This window comes from Canis lupus, chromosome 20 (assembly GCF_003254725.2).
Source record: "Canis lupus dingo isolate Sandy chromosome 20, ASM325472v2, whole genome shotgun sequence".
NCBI lineage: Eukaryota > Metazoa > Chordata > Mammalia > Carnivora > Canidae > Canis > Canis lupus.
The window spans coordinates 40890516-40909591 of record NC_064262.1 but is presented as its reverse complement, the minus strand read 5'-3'; the positions used below and the strand labels follow the sequence as shown (position 1 = coordinate 40909591).

The 19076-nt window shown below is 49.2% G+C and overlaps 2 protein-coding genes across 4 annotated transcripts; both read left to right on the top strand.

Moving 5' to 3' along the window:
• Positions 1-1084: 1084 nt before the first annotated feature.
• LOC112665744 (ATR interacting protein) lies at positions 1085-16955 on the top strand. Of its 2 annotated transcripts, XM_025455732.3 has the most exons (13): positions 1085-1436; positions 3864-3994; positions 5650-5820; positions 7592-7710; positions 9065-9222; positions 10999-11100; positions 11421-11550; positions 11740-12429; positions 15012-15148; positions 15310-15401; positions 15829-15909; positions 16113-16365; positions 16792-16955. In XM_025455732.3, the coding sequence occupies exons 1-13, from the start codon at positions 1190-1192 to the stop codon at positions 16857-16859; spliced, it is 2379 nt and encodes a 792-aa protein (XP_025311517.2). In that variant the 5' UTR covers positions 1085-1189; the 3' UTR covers positions 16860-16955. The 2 variants fall into 2 exon arrangements, with proteins under 2 accessions (XP_025311517.2, XP_025311519.2); XM_025455734.3 differs by lacking the exon at positions 11740-12429.
• On the top strand, positions 16948-18946 carry TREX1 (three prime repair exonuclease 1). Of its 2 annotated transcripts, XM_025455736.3 has the most exons (3): positions 16948-17084; positions 17565-17615; positions 17930-18946. In XM_025455736.3, the coding sequence occupies exons 1-3, from the start codon at positions 17082-17084 to the stop codon at positions 18893-18895; spliced, it is 1020 nt and encodes a 339-aa protein (XP_025311521.1). In that variant the 5' UTR covers positions 16948-17081; the 3' UTR covers positions 18896-18946. The 2 variants fall into 2 exon arrangements, with proteins under 2 accessions (XP_025311521.1, XP_025311520.1); XM_025455735.3 differs by lacking the exon at positions 16948-17084 and having other exon boundaries at positions 17102-17615.
• The last annotated feature ends 130 nt before the right edge of the window (positions 18947-19076 follow it).

Genomic DNA, 19076 nt, shown 5'->3' with positions numbered 1-19076 from the left:
TAAGCACCCAACATTTGGACATCTGAGACCTACTAGTGTCTCAAAAACTAAACTCAGGTATTCAAGGCCTTCTGGACCCTGACAACCATCTCCCTTTCATTTACTGTTTCCACAGACATTCATAGGACACTTACATGCTAAGTGTGGCACTGAGTGTGCAAGGGTAGAGTCTTACCTCTGTTACTCTCTAACACCCAGTTCTGCTCATTTGCCCCACACACCACTGCTGCCCAATAAAATCCTGTCAGGTGCCCGAGTCCTGCTCCTCTTTGAAGCCTTACCTCCTCTCTGCCACAGGTCAACTCCTCCACGTCCGTGTTGTGTTCTTATCTAACTAGTCTTGCATGCCAGTCTCCATGCTAGCTCGATTAACTCCCACTCAACCTGGAGGACAGGCCAAGCGCCACTTTGAAGGAGCCTTTCTTGACTTCCTGAGCTTCGTTCATTCATGACCCGCGCTAGGGACGAGACCACTCAGGCGCTCTCAGGGAAATGAATGAATGTCAACAGCATGAGCAGTGAGTTCCCACCCTCTCCAACACAGGCGCGCCCTTCTCAGGATCACCCCTTCTCCTGAGACCTTTCCTCTCCAGACCGATCTCAAATGCACACATTCGAAACGTCTACTGTTCTCAAAGATCCCTCCTCACAAAAGCTGTTTTCATACTCTGGGCCCAACCCCACTCTCTCAGACTCCTCCTCAAGAGAACCTCTGGATATGTGAGAGGGGAGTCCGGCGGGAGGAAATCTTCCAAGTCGCAGAGACCAAACCCCTGAATGCTGCCTGTGTCGATTCACGCGTGTACATGTGAATGTCAGGGCCGACTCCCGCGCGTCTGCGGCGAGCGTCGCAGAGCCGCCCGCGCTGTAAGGCCGGTAAGCCTCGGCCCCCCCTCACCCTGGTAACGCAGATCGCGTAGCACCCACCCCGCGGGAGACCCACGCAAACGCAGCCGCGGGTACCTGAGCGCCCGGCAAAGCTGGACGAGGGGGCGGGGCGGAGCAGGGCGACGCGTTCGGATTCGGTCATTCTCGCGCGCCCGCCGGCTGGCAGCCGATTGGCCCGTGGGCTCGGAGGCGTGGCCCTAGCGGCTGAGCGGAGCGGCGGCGCGCGGGCGGTTGGTCCCGCGATCCGGCCTCGCGGCGACCAGGCCTTGCTTGGTGCCTTCGGAGACTGACCGGCGGAGGCATGGCCGGAACCCCCGCGGCGGGCAGCCGGAGGCGGAGCGGGCTCCCGGCGCCCACCTCTGGCCCTCCCCCCAGCACCGGGCACCCTCCGAGCAAGCGAGCCCGGGGCTTCCCCGCGGCCGCCGTCCCAGACCCCGAAGACCCGTTCGGCGCGCACGGGGATTTCACCGCCGACGACCTGGAGGAACTCGACACCCTCGCGTCGCAGGCCCTGAGCCAGTGCCAGGCCGCGGCTCGGGACACGTCCAGTGAGTGCGCCTCGGGGCCTTCCCCCGGAGGGTGGTGCAGACCTCGCCAGACCTCCCTGAAGGCTGGGACTTCGGAACCCCACAGAGACCGCTACCCCGCTGTCTTGCACCCACCCTTCCGTGCTTAAAATATATAAGAACGGCTTCGTTTAAGCAGCAGTCGTGCCCAAAAAGGTCTTTTGAGTTGGGGGAGAAATGTATCAAGAATGTCAAACAGCCGATTTGAAATACGGAAAACTAGGTTAAGTTTACTGTGGTTTATGAAGTTTGGGCCACAAAGTTCTTGGTTCTAAGCAGAGATCCTTGGAACACGACCACCACACACCTGCACATGGGGTCCCACCCATTCTTGTGACAGATTTGGGAGGCTTTGCTCCCCCTCCCCCGCCCCCTTGGGCCGCAAGAACGGAAGAGGGGCTTGGCTAAGGCAAGAGATGAGAGATTTATTCCTTTATACAACCAGTAAGTTGTACTAAGTGCCCAAAACTTTAGGAACTGCAGCATACTTAGCAATTAACCAAAAACAAAAAACCTCCTTCCTTCAGGATCTTACATTCTAGCTGGAGAATGTAAGAAGGAGAAACGTTTTGAGGGCGCCCCGCATTTCTACTTGGATATTTCACAGGCATATTAAATCCTACACATTTATCTCCTGGAAGCCCAGTCATTCTCCAGCATTGTGTGTGGTGCCTGGCAAAGCAGATATTCCAAAAATGTTCATCAATGACTGACTATTGTGTACAGCAGTGACTAGTGCCCCTGTCTATCAGGTGGTACAAGGCAACAGTTCCCTTTCCTCGACCATATATCTGATTCCTTTTCAGATCCTGTAACTTTACCTTCTTAATCCATCTTTGGAATCCATCCTCTTTGTATCCTCTCTATCTTCCTGATCTATGTTACAAGCATTCCTTCCTTCTGTACAATGATCTGCTAAATGGTCTTCCCGTTTCCAGTCTCAATTCCCTACAGGTCAGACTTTATACCACAGCCAGAGTGATCTTTTCAGAACTCCAATCTGGCTGTGTCTCACACAGATACAAGTGAACATCCCTACTGAAAGCGCTGTAATGATTTCCCACTGCCTTTAGTATAAAGATCAAAGTCCTGTGGGTGGCTCATCAAGTTAGGGCTCTAAATCTTGATTTCCGCTCAGGTCATAACCTGAGGGTTGGGAGATGGAGCCCCATGTTGGGCTCCGTACTCTGTATGGAGTCTGCTTGTCTCTCTCCCTCTGCTCTTCTCCCTACTTGTGCTCTCTCTCTCTAAATGAATAAATAAATAAAATCTTTTTTTAAAGAAGATTGATCCCATGACCGTGAGATCATGAACTGAGCTGAAACCAAGAGTCAGATGCTCAACCAACTGTGCCACACAGACACCCTTAAATTTACTACTTTTAAAATCTGTTGTATCTGTAGTTATTTCCCCCTTTTATTTATTTATTTGTTTATTTATTTATTTTTAAGATTTTATTTATTCATGAGAGACACAGAGAGAGAGGCAGAGACATAGGCAGAGGTAGGAGCAGGCTCCCCGTGGGGAGCCTGATACGGGATTCTATCCCAGGATCCTGGGGTCACGACCTGAGCCAAAGGCAAACACTCAACCACTGAGCCACCCAGGCGCCCCTAAATAAATAAAATCTTAAAAAAAAAAAATCGTCCTTAAAATGGCCTGCAAAGCTGGTATGACCTGGTCCTTTCCCACTCTCTGGGTTTGAGCCACAGTGACCTTCATTTCTTGAATTCTCCCTGCTTTCTTACAATACATAAATTGTACATTGCTGTTTCTTGAATACTGAGTTATTCTTCCCATCCATTCCCCCATCCCCACTCATTTGCTTAATTCCTGCTTATTCTTCAGCTCTCAGCTCAGTCATCACTTCTTTGGGAAGCCTTCCAATCATTCCAGTTGGATCAAATCCCCCTATGATAGGTTCTTCTGTATTTATTGTCTTGTCCAGGTTTTATCACAGTTGTAATTTCACATTTGTGTGAATTTTTTTTAATGTCCTGTAAGCTCTATGAGTATGAGGACTAGATCCATTATGCTCCCCACTGTAGCTTTAGAGACTAGATTATGGCAGGTGCTCAGTAGGTGTAGGTGTTGGTTTAGATCTAGGTGCTCAGTAAATATTGTTGAATAAGACATCTCCAACTTCTGACCAGTGAAGTCCCCAAAACACCTTTTTAGCCTATTGGTGAGACTCTTAAAATTGGGAGATGAGGAGGGGGGGGGTGGCAGGGTCTGTTATTTCTTAAAGATCATTTATGAGTTTGAATCATGTTCTTATGTTGGAAAATACCTATATTGCTTACTAGATCTTTTTCTAATTTGCTTTCAAGAGTGATTCTTTTCAGCACTGACTAACTAAAGTGGGAAAATGTTGGATCCTGAAAAGTATATGCAAACTGTTTTTTACAGATGTTCATAAGGTCCCCAGATTAGATGGGATGTCAAAAACTCCTGCTGGGAAAAACAGAGAACTTGTTCCAGTTAAAGATAATTTTGAATTAGAGGTACTTCAGACACAATACAAAGAACTTAAAGAAAAGGTAAGTGACTTGTGGTTCTTAGAGCTAACTTCTTCACTTATGCATGTATTATAAAGCATTGTACAGGGGGCACCTGGGTGGCTTTGTCAGTTGAGCATCTGCCTTCTGCTTGGGTCATGATCCCTGGGATTGAGCCTTATGTCAGGCTCTTTCCTCACCAGGGGGTCTGCTTCTCCCTCTCCCTCTGTGCTTGTCCTCTTGCTCGCTCACAAATAAATAAACATTTTTTTAAAAATATTTTTTATTTATTTATGATAGTCACACAGAGAGAGAGAGAGAGAAGCAGAGACATAGGCAGAGGGAGAAGCAGGCTCCATGCACCGGGAGCCCGACGTGGGACTCGATCCCGGGTCTCCAGGATCACGCCCCGGGCCAAAGGCAGGCGCCAAACCGCTGAGCCACCCAGGGATCCCAATAAACATTTTTTTAAATAAACATTTTTTTAAAAAGCATTATACAATAAGATATATGAAAGTTTTAAGGGGCAGCCCCGGTGGCTCAGCGGTTTAGCGGTGCCTTTGCCCCGGGGTGTGATCCTGGAGACTCGGGATCAAGTCCCACATCGAGTTCCCTGCATGGAGCCTGCTTCTCCCTCTGCCTGTGTCTCTGCCTCTCTCTCTCTCTCTCTCTCTCTCTCTCTGTCATGAATAAATAAATAAAATCTTAAAAAAAAAAAGTTTTAAAACAAGAGTAGAGTTCAGATTCATCCCACAAAATGGAGGAAGGCTGGGGAAAGCAAGCCAGAAAATTTAGACTGAAATCAAATCCTGAGATTCCTAACAACTAGTCAAGAAGGGAAACACTGTATACCAGGTCCAAAAAGAGATACGGGGGGAATCCCTGGGTGGCTCAGCGGTTTGGCTCCTGCCTTCAGCCCAGGGCGTGATCCTGGAATCCCAGGATTGAGTCCCGCGTCAGGCTCCTGCATGGAGCCTGCTTCTCCCACTCCCTCTGCCTCTCTCTCTCTCTCTCTCTCTCTGTGTCTCTCATGAATAAATAAATAAAATCTTAAAAAAAAAAAGAGAGAGAGATACAAACTTTCTGTCATAGCACCGAGACAAATTTATAGCATATATCTTATATAGGGAACACAACATCATAATGCTTGCTGTTTTCCTTAGCAGTTTTACCAAAAGGCAGACATCCTTTACAGAGAGAGAGAGAGAGAGAGGCAGAGACACGGGTAGAGGGAGAAGCAGGCTCCATGCAGGGAGCCCGATGTGAGACTCGATCCCGGGTCTCCAGGATCACACCCTGAGCCGAAGGCGGTGCTAAACCACTGAGCCACCCGGGCTGCCCAGCAGACATCCTTTAAATGACTTTCTGTAGATCCTTAGGAAAACCAGGAATATAGTGTGAAATTCTAGATCTGTGAAGTGTGTGATTCAGATTGTTTAATACCTATTAGAACCTACAAAATGTGTATGTGTGGATGACAGTGTGTCCTTAAGCTATCTTGCTGTATGTCCATTGTTCCATGAATGGGCCTAGTAGACCATGGTGACATCTAGTAGGTATGGATATATTTGAGGACTCATTGGTCTGTAGAACGTGGTTTACATGTGCTCTCTCCATTTCCCCTGCTATATGTTGAAACAAGCACATATATAACTTGCCCTTGCAAGCTTTTCACAAGACTGATTTGGGATTTACAGATGAAGGCAATGGAAGAAGAAGTCCTCATTAAAAATGGAGAAATAAAAATATTGCGTGACTCACTGCATCAGACAGAATCCATCTTAGAGGAACAGAGAAGATCACATTTCCTTCTCGAACAAGAGAAAACTCAAGCACTTGGTGACAAGGAAAAAGAATTTTCCAAAAAGGTGACCCAGAGCTTTTTTTTTTTTTTTCTTGTTCTGGACACAAGCTTTACCTGCTTATTGAGTTCTTTTAGAAGCGTTGACCAAAGTGTCTATAAATCTTCCAGGAAGATTTCAACAGTTATTTGTCTTAAATACTTTCTGCTATCAGTTAATTGCATATACTTTTCTTCTAGGCTCTACATGTGGATTGGAAAAGGAATTAGATGAAACTGCTTTGCTGTGGCAGAAATGATAGTTGGTCTTGGCAGGAATAAATCAATAGCTTAGACTTTCCAGAAATAGGATTAAGTAAGATCTTTCTGGCAGATTAGAAACTCAATTGACATAGCTAAGGCCAAAAGGAAATGTATTGACTTCCATAACTAAGTCTGGGTAAAAAAACAGGTGTGCTGAGGCTTTGAATGACTCAAGCCTTGCCAGAACTCATCTTTACTGTCTCCTATACTCTAGACAGGCTCTATCCTTATGGTAAAAGATATGTTCTCTAGCAGCTCTTGGATTCATAAATCATAGCTCTAGAGTGGACTGAATATTTGGCTTCCCTCATCTCAAATCTCTAATTGGTCTGACCTGAGTCAGGTGCCTATCCCTGACCCAGTCACTGCCACCACAGAGATGATAGCTCCCATTTAAATCCCACAGAGGTACGGAAATGATTCTTTCTCAGGGGTTTGGGGGTGGGGGGGAGGTCCATACCTACTACCACTTTCCTTCAGGACTTTCCAAGGCTTTAATTTCAAGGACATGGGTCTTATTCTGCACTCATTCAGCAAATTAGCAAACTTTAAAGAAGCACTAACCTAGTGCCCAGCTCTAACAGTAGTAGTTGTCTCTCCACATACATGATGGAAGACCAAGGGAGTTGTAATCAGACAAACCAGAGTTTAAATCCAGGCTTTATCACATATGAGTAGAGACCTCAGGGTAATCACTTAAACTCTATGACTCATTTCCATTATCTGTTCCAGGAAATAACCAGAAGGGTCGCTGTAAGGCTTAAAAGCCCTGCACTTGCTGTGACTGGTGCTGTGACTGGTACCGTGCTTGGCACAGAGTATACCCAGAGAGTAACAGTACTTACTCTTGGTAGTAGGCCAGAGCAGGTCTCCGCATGCTGTGTGAGCTTATGGTAAAATTCCCAAATACTCTGCCCATACCTGGAATTGTGTACCATTACATTCATCAAAAGGTTGACATGTCACTGTGAGATAAGGCATCTTGCCAAGCTCCAGGCTAGGCAGTTCACATTCATCCTTCCTCTTTAACTCCCTCAACCATGAAGACACGTATTTGTGTTACAGATAAGCTAAAGTTTAGAGAGGCTGAGTAAATGGTATTTGAACCCTCACAAACTACCTCACAATAGTTCGGGTCAGAATATCTTTTTTTTTTTTTTTTTTTAAGATTTTACTTATTTATTCATGAAAGACAGAGAGAGAGAGGCAGAGGCACAGGCAGAGGGAGAAGCAGGCTCCCTCCAGGGAGCCCGACGTGGGACTCGACCCTCGGTCTCCAGGGTCACACCCTGGGCCAGAGGCGGTGCCAAACCACTGAGCCACCGGGGCTGCCCTCAACATATTTTTTTTAGAATACCATGCTGACTTTCAGGAAGAAAGCTAAAACTTGGTAGAAAGGACATTTGTGTCACAGCAGACTTTCATACTTATTTCTCATTGTTTTTTTTTCCTTAATGAGCTTGAAATTTTGAAGCCCAGAGATATTTTCACATGTTTGATGGGGCTGCCACAAGTATGTTGCTTTTGCCTTCCAGCTCCAATCATTGCAGTCTGAACTTCAATTTAAAGATGCAGAGATGAATGAATTAAGGACAAAGCTTCAGAGCAGCGAACGAGCAAATAAACTGGCTGCTCCCTCCATTCCCCATGCCAGGTAATGATGGTGCTAGAGGGAGAGTTTTTTTGCATGGTTTAGTAGAAAATATGAATAACAAGGTCAGGCTAGTCTTGAATGAAGGCCATTTAAACTTTGTCATTTGGACATAGACCCTCTTTCCTGAAGGCCTCAAAGGTGGTTTAGATGAGGCATGAATGGTCTAGTGCATTACAACATAAAGACCTCACACTCTAGAATGGCTTCCTCTCTGTAGGACTTTTTACTCAGGACTAAAAAAGGCTGGAAAGATGCTCTCTGAACTTTTGGGGTGGCCCAGTCTTCATTTTTATGTAATTTGTTTCAGATAACTGATTTTGCCCCATGTGTAAGCATATTTCAATGCCAGCTACCTGGCACATTTTTTTCTCATTTGCTGCCCTGGGGGACCTTTGTCCAACAGCCCCCGCCTTTGCTGCAGATGTGATCAGCTTCTTTTTTTTTTTTTTTTAATTTTTATTTATTTATGATAGTCACACAGAGAGAGAGAGAGAGAGAGAGAGAGGCAGAGACACAGGCAGAGGGAGAAGCAGGCTCCATGCACCGGGAGCCCGACGTGGGATTCAATCCCGGGTCTCCAGGATCACGCCCTGGGCCAAAGGCAGGCGCTAAACTGCTGCGCCACCCAGGGATCCCTGTGATCAGCTTCTTAATGGTCTTGTCCTGCCCCCTGCCTGCCAGAGAAGTCTGGCATGCTGTTGATCCCAGCCTTGAAATTTGAACAATATGAATCAGGGTATCTTTTTCTGGTATTGAACATTCTGCTGCCTTTGCTCATAAAGGGTATAAAATTGAACTCTTCTTGCCTTGCCTAGTTCAGGTAAGACAGGAGAGTGGAGGAGATCCATCCTCACCTCCTCACACATCTCGGACAGAAGGGTCTTGGCATTGTCTGATGCGCTCAGAGTGTTAGAGCTGCTTCTCTAACACAAAGACACTGGCACTGAGTACCTGGCTCAATTTTCAAGTTGTAGGACCCAACATGCCTTTTAACAGACCCTCTTTCTTCTGAAAATCTTTTAATTCAGCCGCTGGGGACTATTAAATAAGAGGTTGTTGTACATTAAAAACATATTTTGGTGGAATTGGAAATAGCAATGGAATTATGGCCAATGTTGGGTGATTAGAAGAATAAAGACATCAAAGAGTTTTTCAACAATTTGGATCAAAATGCCTTGAATTTTGTACTGCTATCCTGACAAAGAATGACAAATATATAATAGATAAAACCTTTGGTCAAAGCATCTAGACATGAAAAGTTTAACACTTAAACAAATTAGAAGTTTTATAACCAGGTATTTTAAGTGCTTTTTAGCAAAATCATTACTTTGGTTTCATAGTTAACTTTTTCTAGTCCTAGGAAAAGCCCTTCTGTGGCTATAAAGCCAGAAGCTTCTTCTCCACAATTTGGAAAACCATCTTTCCCTACAAAGGAGTCTTTTAGTGCTAACATGTCCCTTCCCCACCCCTTCCAGACAGAGCCAGGATATAAGTGCATCGTGGGCAGAGAGGGTAAGTCAGTCTGTCTCTTGTCTATTGCCGTGTAACCAATTATTCAAACCTGTGGCTTAAAACAATAATGAGTATTTCTCCTGGTTCTGTGGGACAACAATTCTGAGAGAGCACAGTGGGGATGGTTTGTCTCTATGGGGACTGGAATCACTGAAGGGTTGTCTGGGGCTGGAGAATCTGTTTCAAAGTGGCTTACTCACATGACTGGCAATGCAGTTCTCCACATGTGGGCCTCTCCACAAAGCTACGTGGGTGACCTCATAACCTGGTGGATGGCTTCCTCTAGCGGTAACAAACCAGAGAGAGCTGGTGGAAGCTAGCCCTTTTATGGCCTAGCCTTAGAAATCTTGTATCATCGCTTCTGCCACAGTCTGTTCCTTAGAAGCCATGTTCAAGGGGAAGGAAACTAGGCTGCACCTTCTGAAGAGAAGTGTGTCTAGAATTTCCAGGTATAATTTAAAACCTCCCCAGTCGACATCCATTGACATACAAGGAACCTAGCTCGTATACAGGAACTTGTGTTCCTTTCAGCCTTGAGTTTGTGCCACTGAGTCCAGACTGAGGGTGTGCTACTGCTTTATAGAGAGGGACACAATCTAGCATTGGTAGATTTTCACTGTGAGAATGTGCTGTGTCAGTTTATCTTACAATTCAGATATATTGCCTCTCTCCTACCACCATCAACTCTTTCAAGTCATTGGCCATCACGCCACCTCTGAGAACCTCAACCATTCACATTTTTGGCATCTGGCAAATATGGGAACAGTATAGGATAATTGTTAGGACCAGGCAATGTTGCCTACCGGCCGGGCAGAAACATAAATCACACTACTTACTGGCTTGTGTGATGTGGGTAAGCAAGTCCTTTAACCCCTGTGCCTCTGTTTTCCTAGATATAAAATAGTGCTAATGATAACACTTGCTCTTAGGGTTGCTTTGAGGAACAAATAAGCTAACATGGGTAAAGCTCTTAGAACAGAGTCTATCTGGCACAGAATAACCACCATAAGTATTAGTGATTAGTGCTTTTATGTTATATTGCCTCATTTTTTTTTAAGATTTTATTTATTCATGAGAGACAGAGAGAGATAGAGAGAGAGGCAGAGATACAGTCAGAGGGAGAAGCAGGCTCCATGCAGGGAGCCCGATATGGGACTTGATCCGGGACTCCAGGATCACGCCCTGAGCTGAAGGCAGATGCTTTACCGCTGAGCCACCCAGGTGTCCCATATTGCTTCATTTTAAAGTGGGGCAAACAACTTCTCTTCCCTTCCCCTTCCCCTTCCCCCTTCCCCTTTCCCCTTTCCCCTTTCCTTCCTTTGTATGAGTTCCTGTTTTGCATGAGGAAGGCAAAAATGTGAGGATTCTTGAGTTGCTCTGGTTTGTTTGTTTTTTTAAAGATTTTATTTATTTATTCATGAGGGACACAGAGAGAGAGAGAGGCAAGGACATAGGCAGAGGGATAAGCAGGCTCCAGGCAGGGAGCCTGATGTGAGACTCAATCCCAGGTCTCCAGGACCACACCCTGGGCTGAAGGCGGTGCTAAACCACTGAGCCATCCGGGCTGCCCATGGCTCTTGTTTTAAACTCAGTATGGGGTGCCTGGCTGGCCTCTAGTCCATAGAGCCTGCGACTCTTGATCTCAGCGTCGTGAGTTCGAGTCCCATGTTGATGGTAGAGTTTATTTAAAAAAAGTAAATTAAAAATGTGTTACATTCAAGAGTTTCTGATGTGCCTGTGCTTTTGTGCTCAAGATTTGATTCATGTTTTATCTAGTTGTAGAGAATAAGAGCCACAGTATGGGAGGTGACCCCGTAAAGCAAGAAGAATCCCAGAAAAGTCTAATTGACAGCTGGATGCAGAGATCAAACACTCAAGGTACCAGAACCCCTGCTCCTTGTGCAGAAGGCCGGCATAGCTCCGGTAGTCCTCTGCAGAGCTACAATAGAAATGCCTCTGAAAACCAGCACCCCAGGTAGTCCTTCAGAGGGTCCCGGGGAATAGTAGTCTGTGACTTAAGCAGAAGACTGTAAAATAGAAGGGTCCAAAACAGGTATGTCCCAGAGCCCTCAGCACCCACAGGGAGCTTAAGGGTAGCTTAGATGACAGTTAGCATCCAAGAAACCCTCACTTTTCCCTCAAGCCTTAGAAAAGGCCTCCCTTGTTAGAACCGTCTAGAATCACCTTGTCTTCTACAGGTTCCATTCTCATAAACCTTCTCCTGAAGCAGCCTTTGATCCCAGGGTCATCTTTAGGTCTGTGCCACCTCCTGAGCAGTTGTTCTGAGGCTCCTACTGGCACCCTGTTACAGCCACTGGGGTTTGGCAGGTAAGCCTCAGACTCCTAAAAAGCTCACTTAGGAAGAAGTTCCCAGGAAGCAAGTCCCTTTCTGGTCTGGGCCAGCCTGGGGGGTCTGTGTGCTTGGGGGGAAACTAGAGAATTTGGCAGGCAGGTTGTTTGGGGCCCTTGACCTTGTCTCCATCTCATACTTATGTTTTCTTTTGTATTTGCTGCTAGTACCTTGACTGGGATTTCAAGCCTTAGAACCACAGGTTCTCGCGATGGGTCATTTCCCCTCTTGGCCCTGAAAGAAGCACAGAACCTGGCACTCACTGGATTGAATCTGATTGCCAGGGATGAAAGCTCGTTTGATGGAGACCCAGCAGAGGGAGGCAGAAGGGCCTTCCCACTCTGCCAGCTTCCTGGAGCTGTGCATCTCCTCCCCCTGGTACAGTTCTTTATCGGCTTACACTGCCAGGCTCTGCAAGATTTGGCAGCAGCCAAGAGAAATGGAGCACCTGGAGACTCACCGACACATTCCTCCTGCGTGAGCTCTGGGGGAGAGGCCAGCCTCGAGGACTCACCTTGCAACATGGAAGGCTTCTCTGTGGCTTCACTCAGTGTTCTTCAGCACCTGGTGTGCCACAGCGGAGCAGTCGTCCACCTATTACTGTCAGATGCAGGGGTGGATTCTGCTGCTAGGGAAGGAAACCAGAGCCAGGTTCACAGACAAGATCATAGGGATGTGTCCTCAGCCCCAAGGGGGTTTGCCAATGACCAAGGCCAGCATCCACTACTGAAGATGCTTCTTCACCTGTTGAGTTTCTCTTCATCAGCAACAGGTCACCTTCAAGCCAGTGTCCTGAGCCAATGTCTTAAGATTTTGGTGAAATTAGCTGAAAACGCTTCCTTTGATTTCCTGCCCAGGTATAACACAGCTTGGGAGTCATGATTCTTCGTGGGTCTTACCTGACCTCTTGAGGTCTGTCCTGTGGCCCTTATACTTTGCCCACATCTTGACTTATCTATACTGCTCAGTGCTAAACCTTGGTTTTACACTCTAAGACTTCGTTCAGGGAGTTCTGGAGTGATGGAGTGGGGACAGGTGTTAGGAGAACCAAGGAAGTGATTTATTTGGCTTAATTCTGCCTCTGTACAGCAAGTAAGCAAAAGACATGTGATGAAAGAAGGGTTTTAGCCACTATGGAAACATGTCCTGTCTGTAGGACAAAGGCTGAACCAAGAGTCCTGAACCTGAGCCATGAATGAAGACTGTGTATCACACCACATTTAAGTTTGGTGAAGTTCCCCAAGGAAGCAGAGGGTGTGGGGTAGGTCTGCAGCCCATAAGCTGACTTTGCTGGGAATCTGCCTATCATCATTGTGCCCTACTCTGACATGAGCCATAGGTTACCTGCTCCTCTTAAGGTTTGTTAGAAGTGGTTGTATAGTGAACCTCGCTTGTGAACACTATTGTCATAAATTCCTAACTTGGGATTCCAGAGCCTTAAGACTGGGAGAACTGTAAACACCATCTAGCCCATCCCCTCATTCAGTAATCCTGTCTCCCTGTCAGCATGCCACCAAAAGGCCAGTTCCTATTTGGAGTAACTCTACTGGCTGCACTTACCTTAAGCTTTTAGTCTCTGAGCTTAGCACACTTGTTGCCTAAAAACACTTCTGGATCCTGGTTTCCATTTGAGGATATTCTGGTTGGTCCAGTCCATCCTGAAGGTAGTCCTCAGAGTTGGACACAGTACCTTAGTGTAGTGTAGGCAGCTCCATAGGTTCAGAACCATCACCTGTTTCTGGCACAGACCTAGCTCATAGTGGCTGGTTGCTTGTTTCATTGGTGTTGAATGAATCCCAAGAACCACTTTTTACCACTCCTCTTAGTAGATATACCATCATTCCATTCCTGTTGAGCTTGTTCATGAGGACATGGAAAAACAGCTATTTAGTGGATGCTTACTAGGCCAGACAGAGACCTTCTGTTCACTAGTTCACGTGACAGCCTCCAAGCCCTGCATCCTCACACCTAGCATGGAGCCTGGCTCACTATAAGCACTCAGTATTTGTTATATGAATATGAATAGAGAGCATGCTGGGTGAGTTTCAAGCCAGGCTCCTTGACTTGCCCCTAATCATTGTCTGACACCACCTCCCACTTGGTGCTTCTCTTCAGAATCCCTACATCCTTTCAGGCTGAACCCCACTACGACACTGCTTCCTGTTCACCTTGGAATGAAAGCTAAGGACATGTGCCACCAAGGCTCCAAAGCAATGTGCAGTGAGACACAAGTAGCCAGGGAGACCGTAGTCTCATAAAGGGCACCTCTGCCCACCCAGGCTTGAGGACAAATTATCCCCTTAGACCCATGTTTTCATACCACATCTGGTGTAGACATAGGTCCAGGGTCAACCCTAGGTACTAGGATGGCAGTGGCTTTTGAGCAGAGGTCTTATCCCCAGCTTCAGACAGAATAGTAGGACTACATTGTGTGTTTGGGGGTTCTGGAAAAAAAATTTTAAAGAAGGTTCTGAAAAATAATTTGGAAACCACTGTGTCATACATAAAGATGGATTTTTCTTGCAGATAGTTTCAGGGACTTTACACGTGGACTAGAGACCACTTCTAACTTCATGGTGAAATTGAGTAACCACCAGGTTAAACCCCAGTGTCCCACAAAGTTCACACTACCTGCAACTGAAATCATGCAGCTTATCCACTGTATGGGATTTGCTCTAAAATGATTTCACTCCAAATAGTAAGAAGCTGTTTCATAATGGCATACTGAGGAATATTCTCAACCCTCGATGGTGTGTACTGAGGTGCTGCAGATGCTTGCAGGGGGACATGTAGAATTGCCCCTCTTCTCACCCATGGGGTTGTGTGGGTTAAGCAAATAGCAGTAGTTGTCTTGGGACTTAGTTCCTTTGTTTTCTGTGCCTGTGAAACCTGGGGGAGAGTGTGCCCAGAACTCCTCACCCATGCACTGTCCAAGTAGGTACCTGCTCATACTTGGTGACAGAGGAACTGATGTTTTCAAAAATGCTCTGCTCAGCAAGTGGTCTCATAAAATCCCACCCTAGCCAAGTCTGCATTTGTCACTTCTGGAGCCTGACCAGTCCTCAGATAGTGGGATCATAACATTCTCTCACACCCAAGTTAAGATTTGCCTCCCTGTTTGGGAGCAGAGGTGGAAAGCACCCACAAGCAATGTGGAAGCAAGGCACCCCAGGTCCAGGGAGGCATCCCCTGTTTACAGGTGGCACTGTGCCTGGTAAGGGCCTGTCCTAAGCCACAGCAATACTGCAATGGAGGCCAGTACCCACTCATTCATAGGAAGCGGATGTACTAGCAAGTAGGTGGTAGTGGTCGGCCAGCATTTGAACCCAGGTCTGAACCACAGCTCCTTGTACGACCTGCTCAAAACTTCCTGTTGCCTCCAGTGAAGTTGTGGGATTGGGTTATCAGTGTCCTGTCCCTCTGGGCCCCTGTGCTATAGGTTCCAGTGTGTGTTCCGGGTGCTGCCACAGTGCCTCAGCCCCGAGAGCCCCCTGCCCAGTGTGCTGTTGACTGTTGAGCTCCTCTCCCTCCTGGTGGACCATGAGAAGCTGGCCCCTCAACTCTGCTCCCACTCAGGTAAAGCAGGGCAGGGGTGGGCGGCTGGGCTGCTCCTGCAGGTTGGAAGCAAGGGTGGTGGCAGGGGCAGGTCAGAGGCCTCTTCAGGGCTTCTGTAGTTTGTGCCCTGGGCTCCGGGTAAGAAGGGAGACCCTGAGCGAGAGGTGGGGCGTCCTTTTCAGAAGGCTGTCTCCTCCTGCTGCTGTACATGTACATCACATCAAGGCCTGACAAAGTGGCCTCCGAGACCCAGTGGCTTCAACTAGAACAAGAGGTAAATTCCTGAGCCCCCTCTGCGAACTGCTCACCATCCCACTCCACCTAAGGGCCACTGTTCCTACTCCTTCTGGGGAGAACGGGGCTTAATTCATTTTGGTAACAAAGCAAACTCAGTTTGAGGGCTCCACACTGCACAGAAGCCATATAGGTGGACCTAAGAATGTCCTGAAATTTGGCAGATTTGCCTGATAATGGGTCCTACCCTGGCTTTGGGGCCCAGAGGCAGGTGGGTCACTGGCGAGACACATGTATTAGCCCATAGTCTAGCCTGGGAAGGCCCCACAACACCATTTCTTGGATCCTGCTGTACAGACAGGCAGTTGCTAAGGCAACTAGAGCACTTGTAGGAGAAGCCTTAGAAAGCCCTCACTGTGATCAGGGTCTCATTCTGCCACAGATGGAACAGTCTGTTCTTGTTCTAGGCCGTGTGGCTCCTGGCTAAGCTTGGCGTGCAGAGCCCCTCCTCCCCGGTCACTGGCTCTAACTGCCAGTGCAACGTGGAGGTGAGTGCCCCAGAGGCCAACAGCGTGGCAGCTCTGTTGGGGGATGAGGTGACCCTATGCAAGGACCCTCTGCTCCTTCTAACCCTCTGCCATCATTCAGAACCCTCCTCGCCTGGAGTGGCCAGGAAGGGTGCTGTCCAGCTGAGCAGGTTGTGAAGGTGCAGGAGCCCTGAGACGCGGCCTTGGCCTTCACTCTTCCCTAGGTGGTCAGAGCACTCACAGTGATGCTGCACAGACAGTGGCTGACAGTACGGAGGGCAGGGGGGTCCCCAAGGACAGACTGCCAGAGGCGGACAGTGCGGTGTCTGCGGGACACAGTGTTGCTGCTGCACGGCCTGTCCCAGAAGGACAAGCTCTTCACTGTGCACTGCGTGGAGGTCCTGCATCAGTATGACCAGGTGATGCCAGGGGTCAGCATGCTGATTCGAGGGCTCCCTGATGTGGCCGACTGTGAAGGTGAGCCGGCAGGAGGAACCCCCACCCCCTGCCCAACACACATGTGGAGTTTCTCTGAAGTTCATGGACAGGTCAGACTTCTTGGCCATAAGTCAGCAGTCTTCCCTCCAAGCAGCCTTTGCTGGCACTGGGGTCATATTGGCCTTACTGCTCAGACTCCTCTCTGAGCATATCAGGCTGCCTTTTGCTTGTATCTGTTGAGTTGGCCTGGCAGAGCCACTCTGGTTTCTGGTTTTTCCAGAAACATCCCTGTCTGAATTGCCTTTTTATCACTCTGCTTGCAGTAGCTGAGGGATCAAGGCCTGGGCGTGGAAGGGACTGGTTAGTTCCCTTGGGTGTGGGGGAGGAGCAGTCGGTGGGTCTTCCCCCCCACCTGTGCCCAACACCTCCAGGCCTTTACCATAAACCCCTCTTCTCTTTGCTCAGAGGCAGCCCTGGATGACCTCTGTGCTGCTGAAACCGATACCGATGACCCGGAGATGGACTGTAGCTGAGGCCAGTGAGCATTGAGCCACATGGTGGCACCAGAACCACTACTTCCCTCACCACATCAACTGATTAAAAACAGTGAAGGGCTGTTTGAGAACACACTAGCCTTGTGATGTTTCCTGAGTCTGATCTGTGGCGGCTGAGTGGGAGGGATGGAGCAGGAGCCAGATCCAGGGAAGGCTGGGATCCTTCTTCCTGTCCCTGGCTGGAATTGAGACCCTGTCCCCATGGTAATGAATCTGCCCTGAGTTAGGAACCCTGCCCTGCCCTGCCTGTGGAATTATCATGAGTCATAGCTTTGGGGCTGAGGCCATGGGAAGAAACCATTGTGTGACGAGGGAGGAGGGAGGAGGCAGCTGTCAGCCCGGGCCTACACCAGGGAGACCTGAGCAAGTGGGGCCAAGGGGTGGGTGTAAGGTGGGCACAGCAGGGGTGCCTGGCAGGCTAGGGTCCTGGTGCTAGCCTTCCCCAAGGGCTGGGCAACATTGCCCTTATCCTGCCAGCTGCCTCCCATGGTATGAGGGCTCTGATGCATTGTGCTAGCCAGCGGGGCCCACAGCCCCACAGTGGTAGATCTGAGGCCTTTGCAGAGTCACGAGGAGGTAATGCTGGGGAGGGACAGACCTGGCCTGCTGACAGCAGGGCGGGCCTCACTTAGGACAGCCTATAGGCGGCTCACACTCTGTTTCACTTCCCGCCACTGCTGCCAGCAAGAACCAGCCAGACTGCACCCTGAATCACTGCTGCCTGACTGCTACTTGGTAAGTGAGGAACCCCCATGGGGATGGGGCAGGGTGGGAAGGCCCCACCCCCCACCCAGGCCCAGACTAGGTGGGTGCTAGGCTAGGAGCGAAGCCTCCCCCAGATAGCGGAGTATGCTCCCCCTCTAAGGAAGCCACCCCACCCTCTCTGGCTTCCTGCCTTGTAAGTGGGTCCTGGAGCTCACCCACAGTGCCTGCATTTGCAGAGAAGGCCAGAGATGTGCTCCTTCCGGCCCTGCCCCACCCCCCACCCGCCTTAGCTCTTTCCACTGGAGCACTCATACATCCACTTCCCACCCCATGCTCCTCCCTAGGCTCAGCGGCAGGCACCGATCATGGGCTCGCAGGCCCCAGCCCAGGGTCCCGTGCAGACCCTCATCTTCTTGGACCTGGAGGCCACTGGCCTGCCTTCCTCTCAGCCCAAGGTCACGGAGCTGTGCTTGCTGGCTGTCCACAGATGTGCCCTGGAGAGCTCCCCCACCCCTCAGGGGCAACGTCCCACAGTGCCCCCACCACCCCGGGTGGTAGACAAGCTCTCTCTGTGCGTGGCTCCAGGAAAGGCCTGCAGCCCAGAAGCCAGTAAGATCACAGGCCTGAGCACAGCTGTACTGGCAGCACATGGGCGTCAACGCTTCGATGCCGACCTGGCCAACCTGCTCCAAGCCTTCCTACGGCGCCAGCCACAGCCCTGGTGCCTTGTGGCACACAACGGTGACCGATACGACTTCCCCTTGCTCCAGGCAGAGCTGGCTGTCCTAGGCCTTGCCAGCATTCTGGATGGTGCCTTCTGTGTGGATAGCATTGCTGCCTTGAAGGCGCTGGAGCAAGCTGCCAGCCCCTCGGAGCATGGCCCAAGGAAGAGCTACAGCCTCGGTAGCATCTACACACGCTTGTATGGGCAGGCCCCACCAGACTCCCACATGGCCGAGGGTGACGTCCTAGCCCTGCTCAGCATCTGTCAGTGGAGGCCACAGGCCCTGCTACAGTGGGTTGATGCTAATGCCAGGCCTTTCAGCACTGTCAAGCCCATGTATGGGGTCACAGCCTCTGCTGGAACCAACCCAACACCATCTGCCACCACAGCCACTATACCCCTGGCTAGAGCCAGGGACACTAGTCCTAACATTGGCAGGGGCAGGAAGCCCAAGACCCTTCCTCCCATGGAGGGCCCTGAAGCCTCACCCAGGGAGGGATTGCTGGCCCCACTGGGCCTGCTGGCCTTCCTCACCTTGGCAATAGCCACACTGTATGGGCTCTCCCTGGCCACACCTGGGCAATAGTCCAAGAAGGAAAGTCTAACTAATAAAGACCCCCTACACACACACACAGCATTGAGTGGCCACTCACCTCTACCCTCCTTGGCAGCCTTAGAGCCTTCTGCACCTCTGCCCACACTCAGGGGCCTGGGGAGGGGGCCATAGAGAATGGCAGTCTTTGTCCTTCACCCTCCCCAGCAGGATG

Excerpts from the sequence above, each read along its gene's own strand:
- LOC112665744 (XM_025455732.3), top strand. The coding sequence starts at position 1,190 with ATGGCCGGAACCCCCGCGGCGGGCAGCCGGAGGCGGAGCGGGCTCCCG. Across the intron at positions 3,995-5,649 it reads ACAAAGAACTTAAAGAAAAG|ATGAAGGCAATGGAAGAAGA; the intron begins GTAAGTGACTTG and ends TGGGATTTACAG. Across the intron at positions 15,402-15,828 it reads GGCTTCAACTAGAACAAGAG|GCCGTGTGGCTCCTGGCTAA; the intron begins GTAAATTCCTGA and ends TTCTTGTTCTAG.
- TREX1 (XM_025455735.3), top strand. The coding sequence starts at position 17,460 with ATGCTGGGGAGGGACAGACCTGGCCTGCTGACAGCAGGGCGGGCCTCA. Across the intron at positions 17,616-17,929 it reads TGCTGCCTGACTGCTACTTG|GCTCAGCGGCAGGCACCGAT; the intron begins GTAAGTGAGGAA and ends GCTCCTCCCTAG.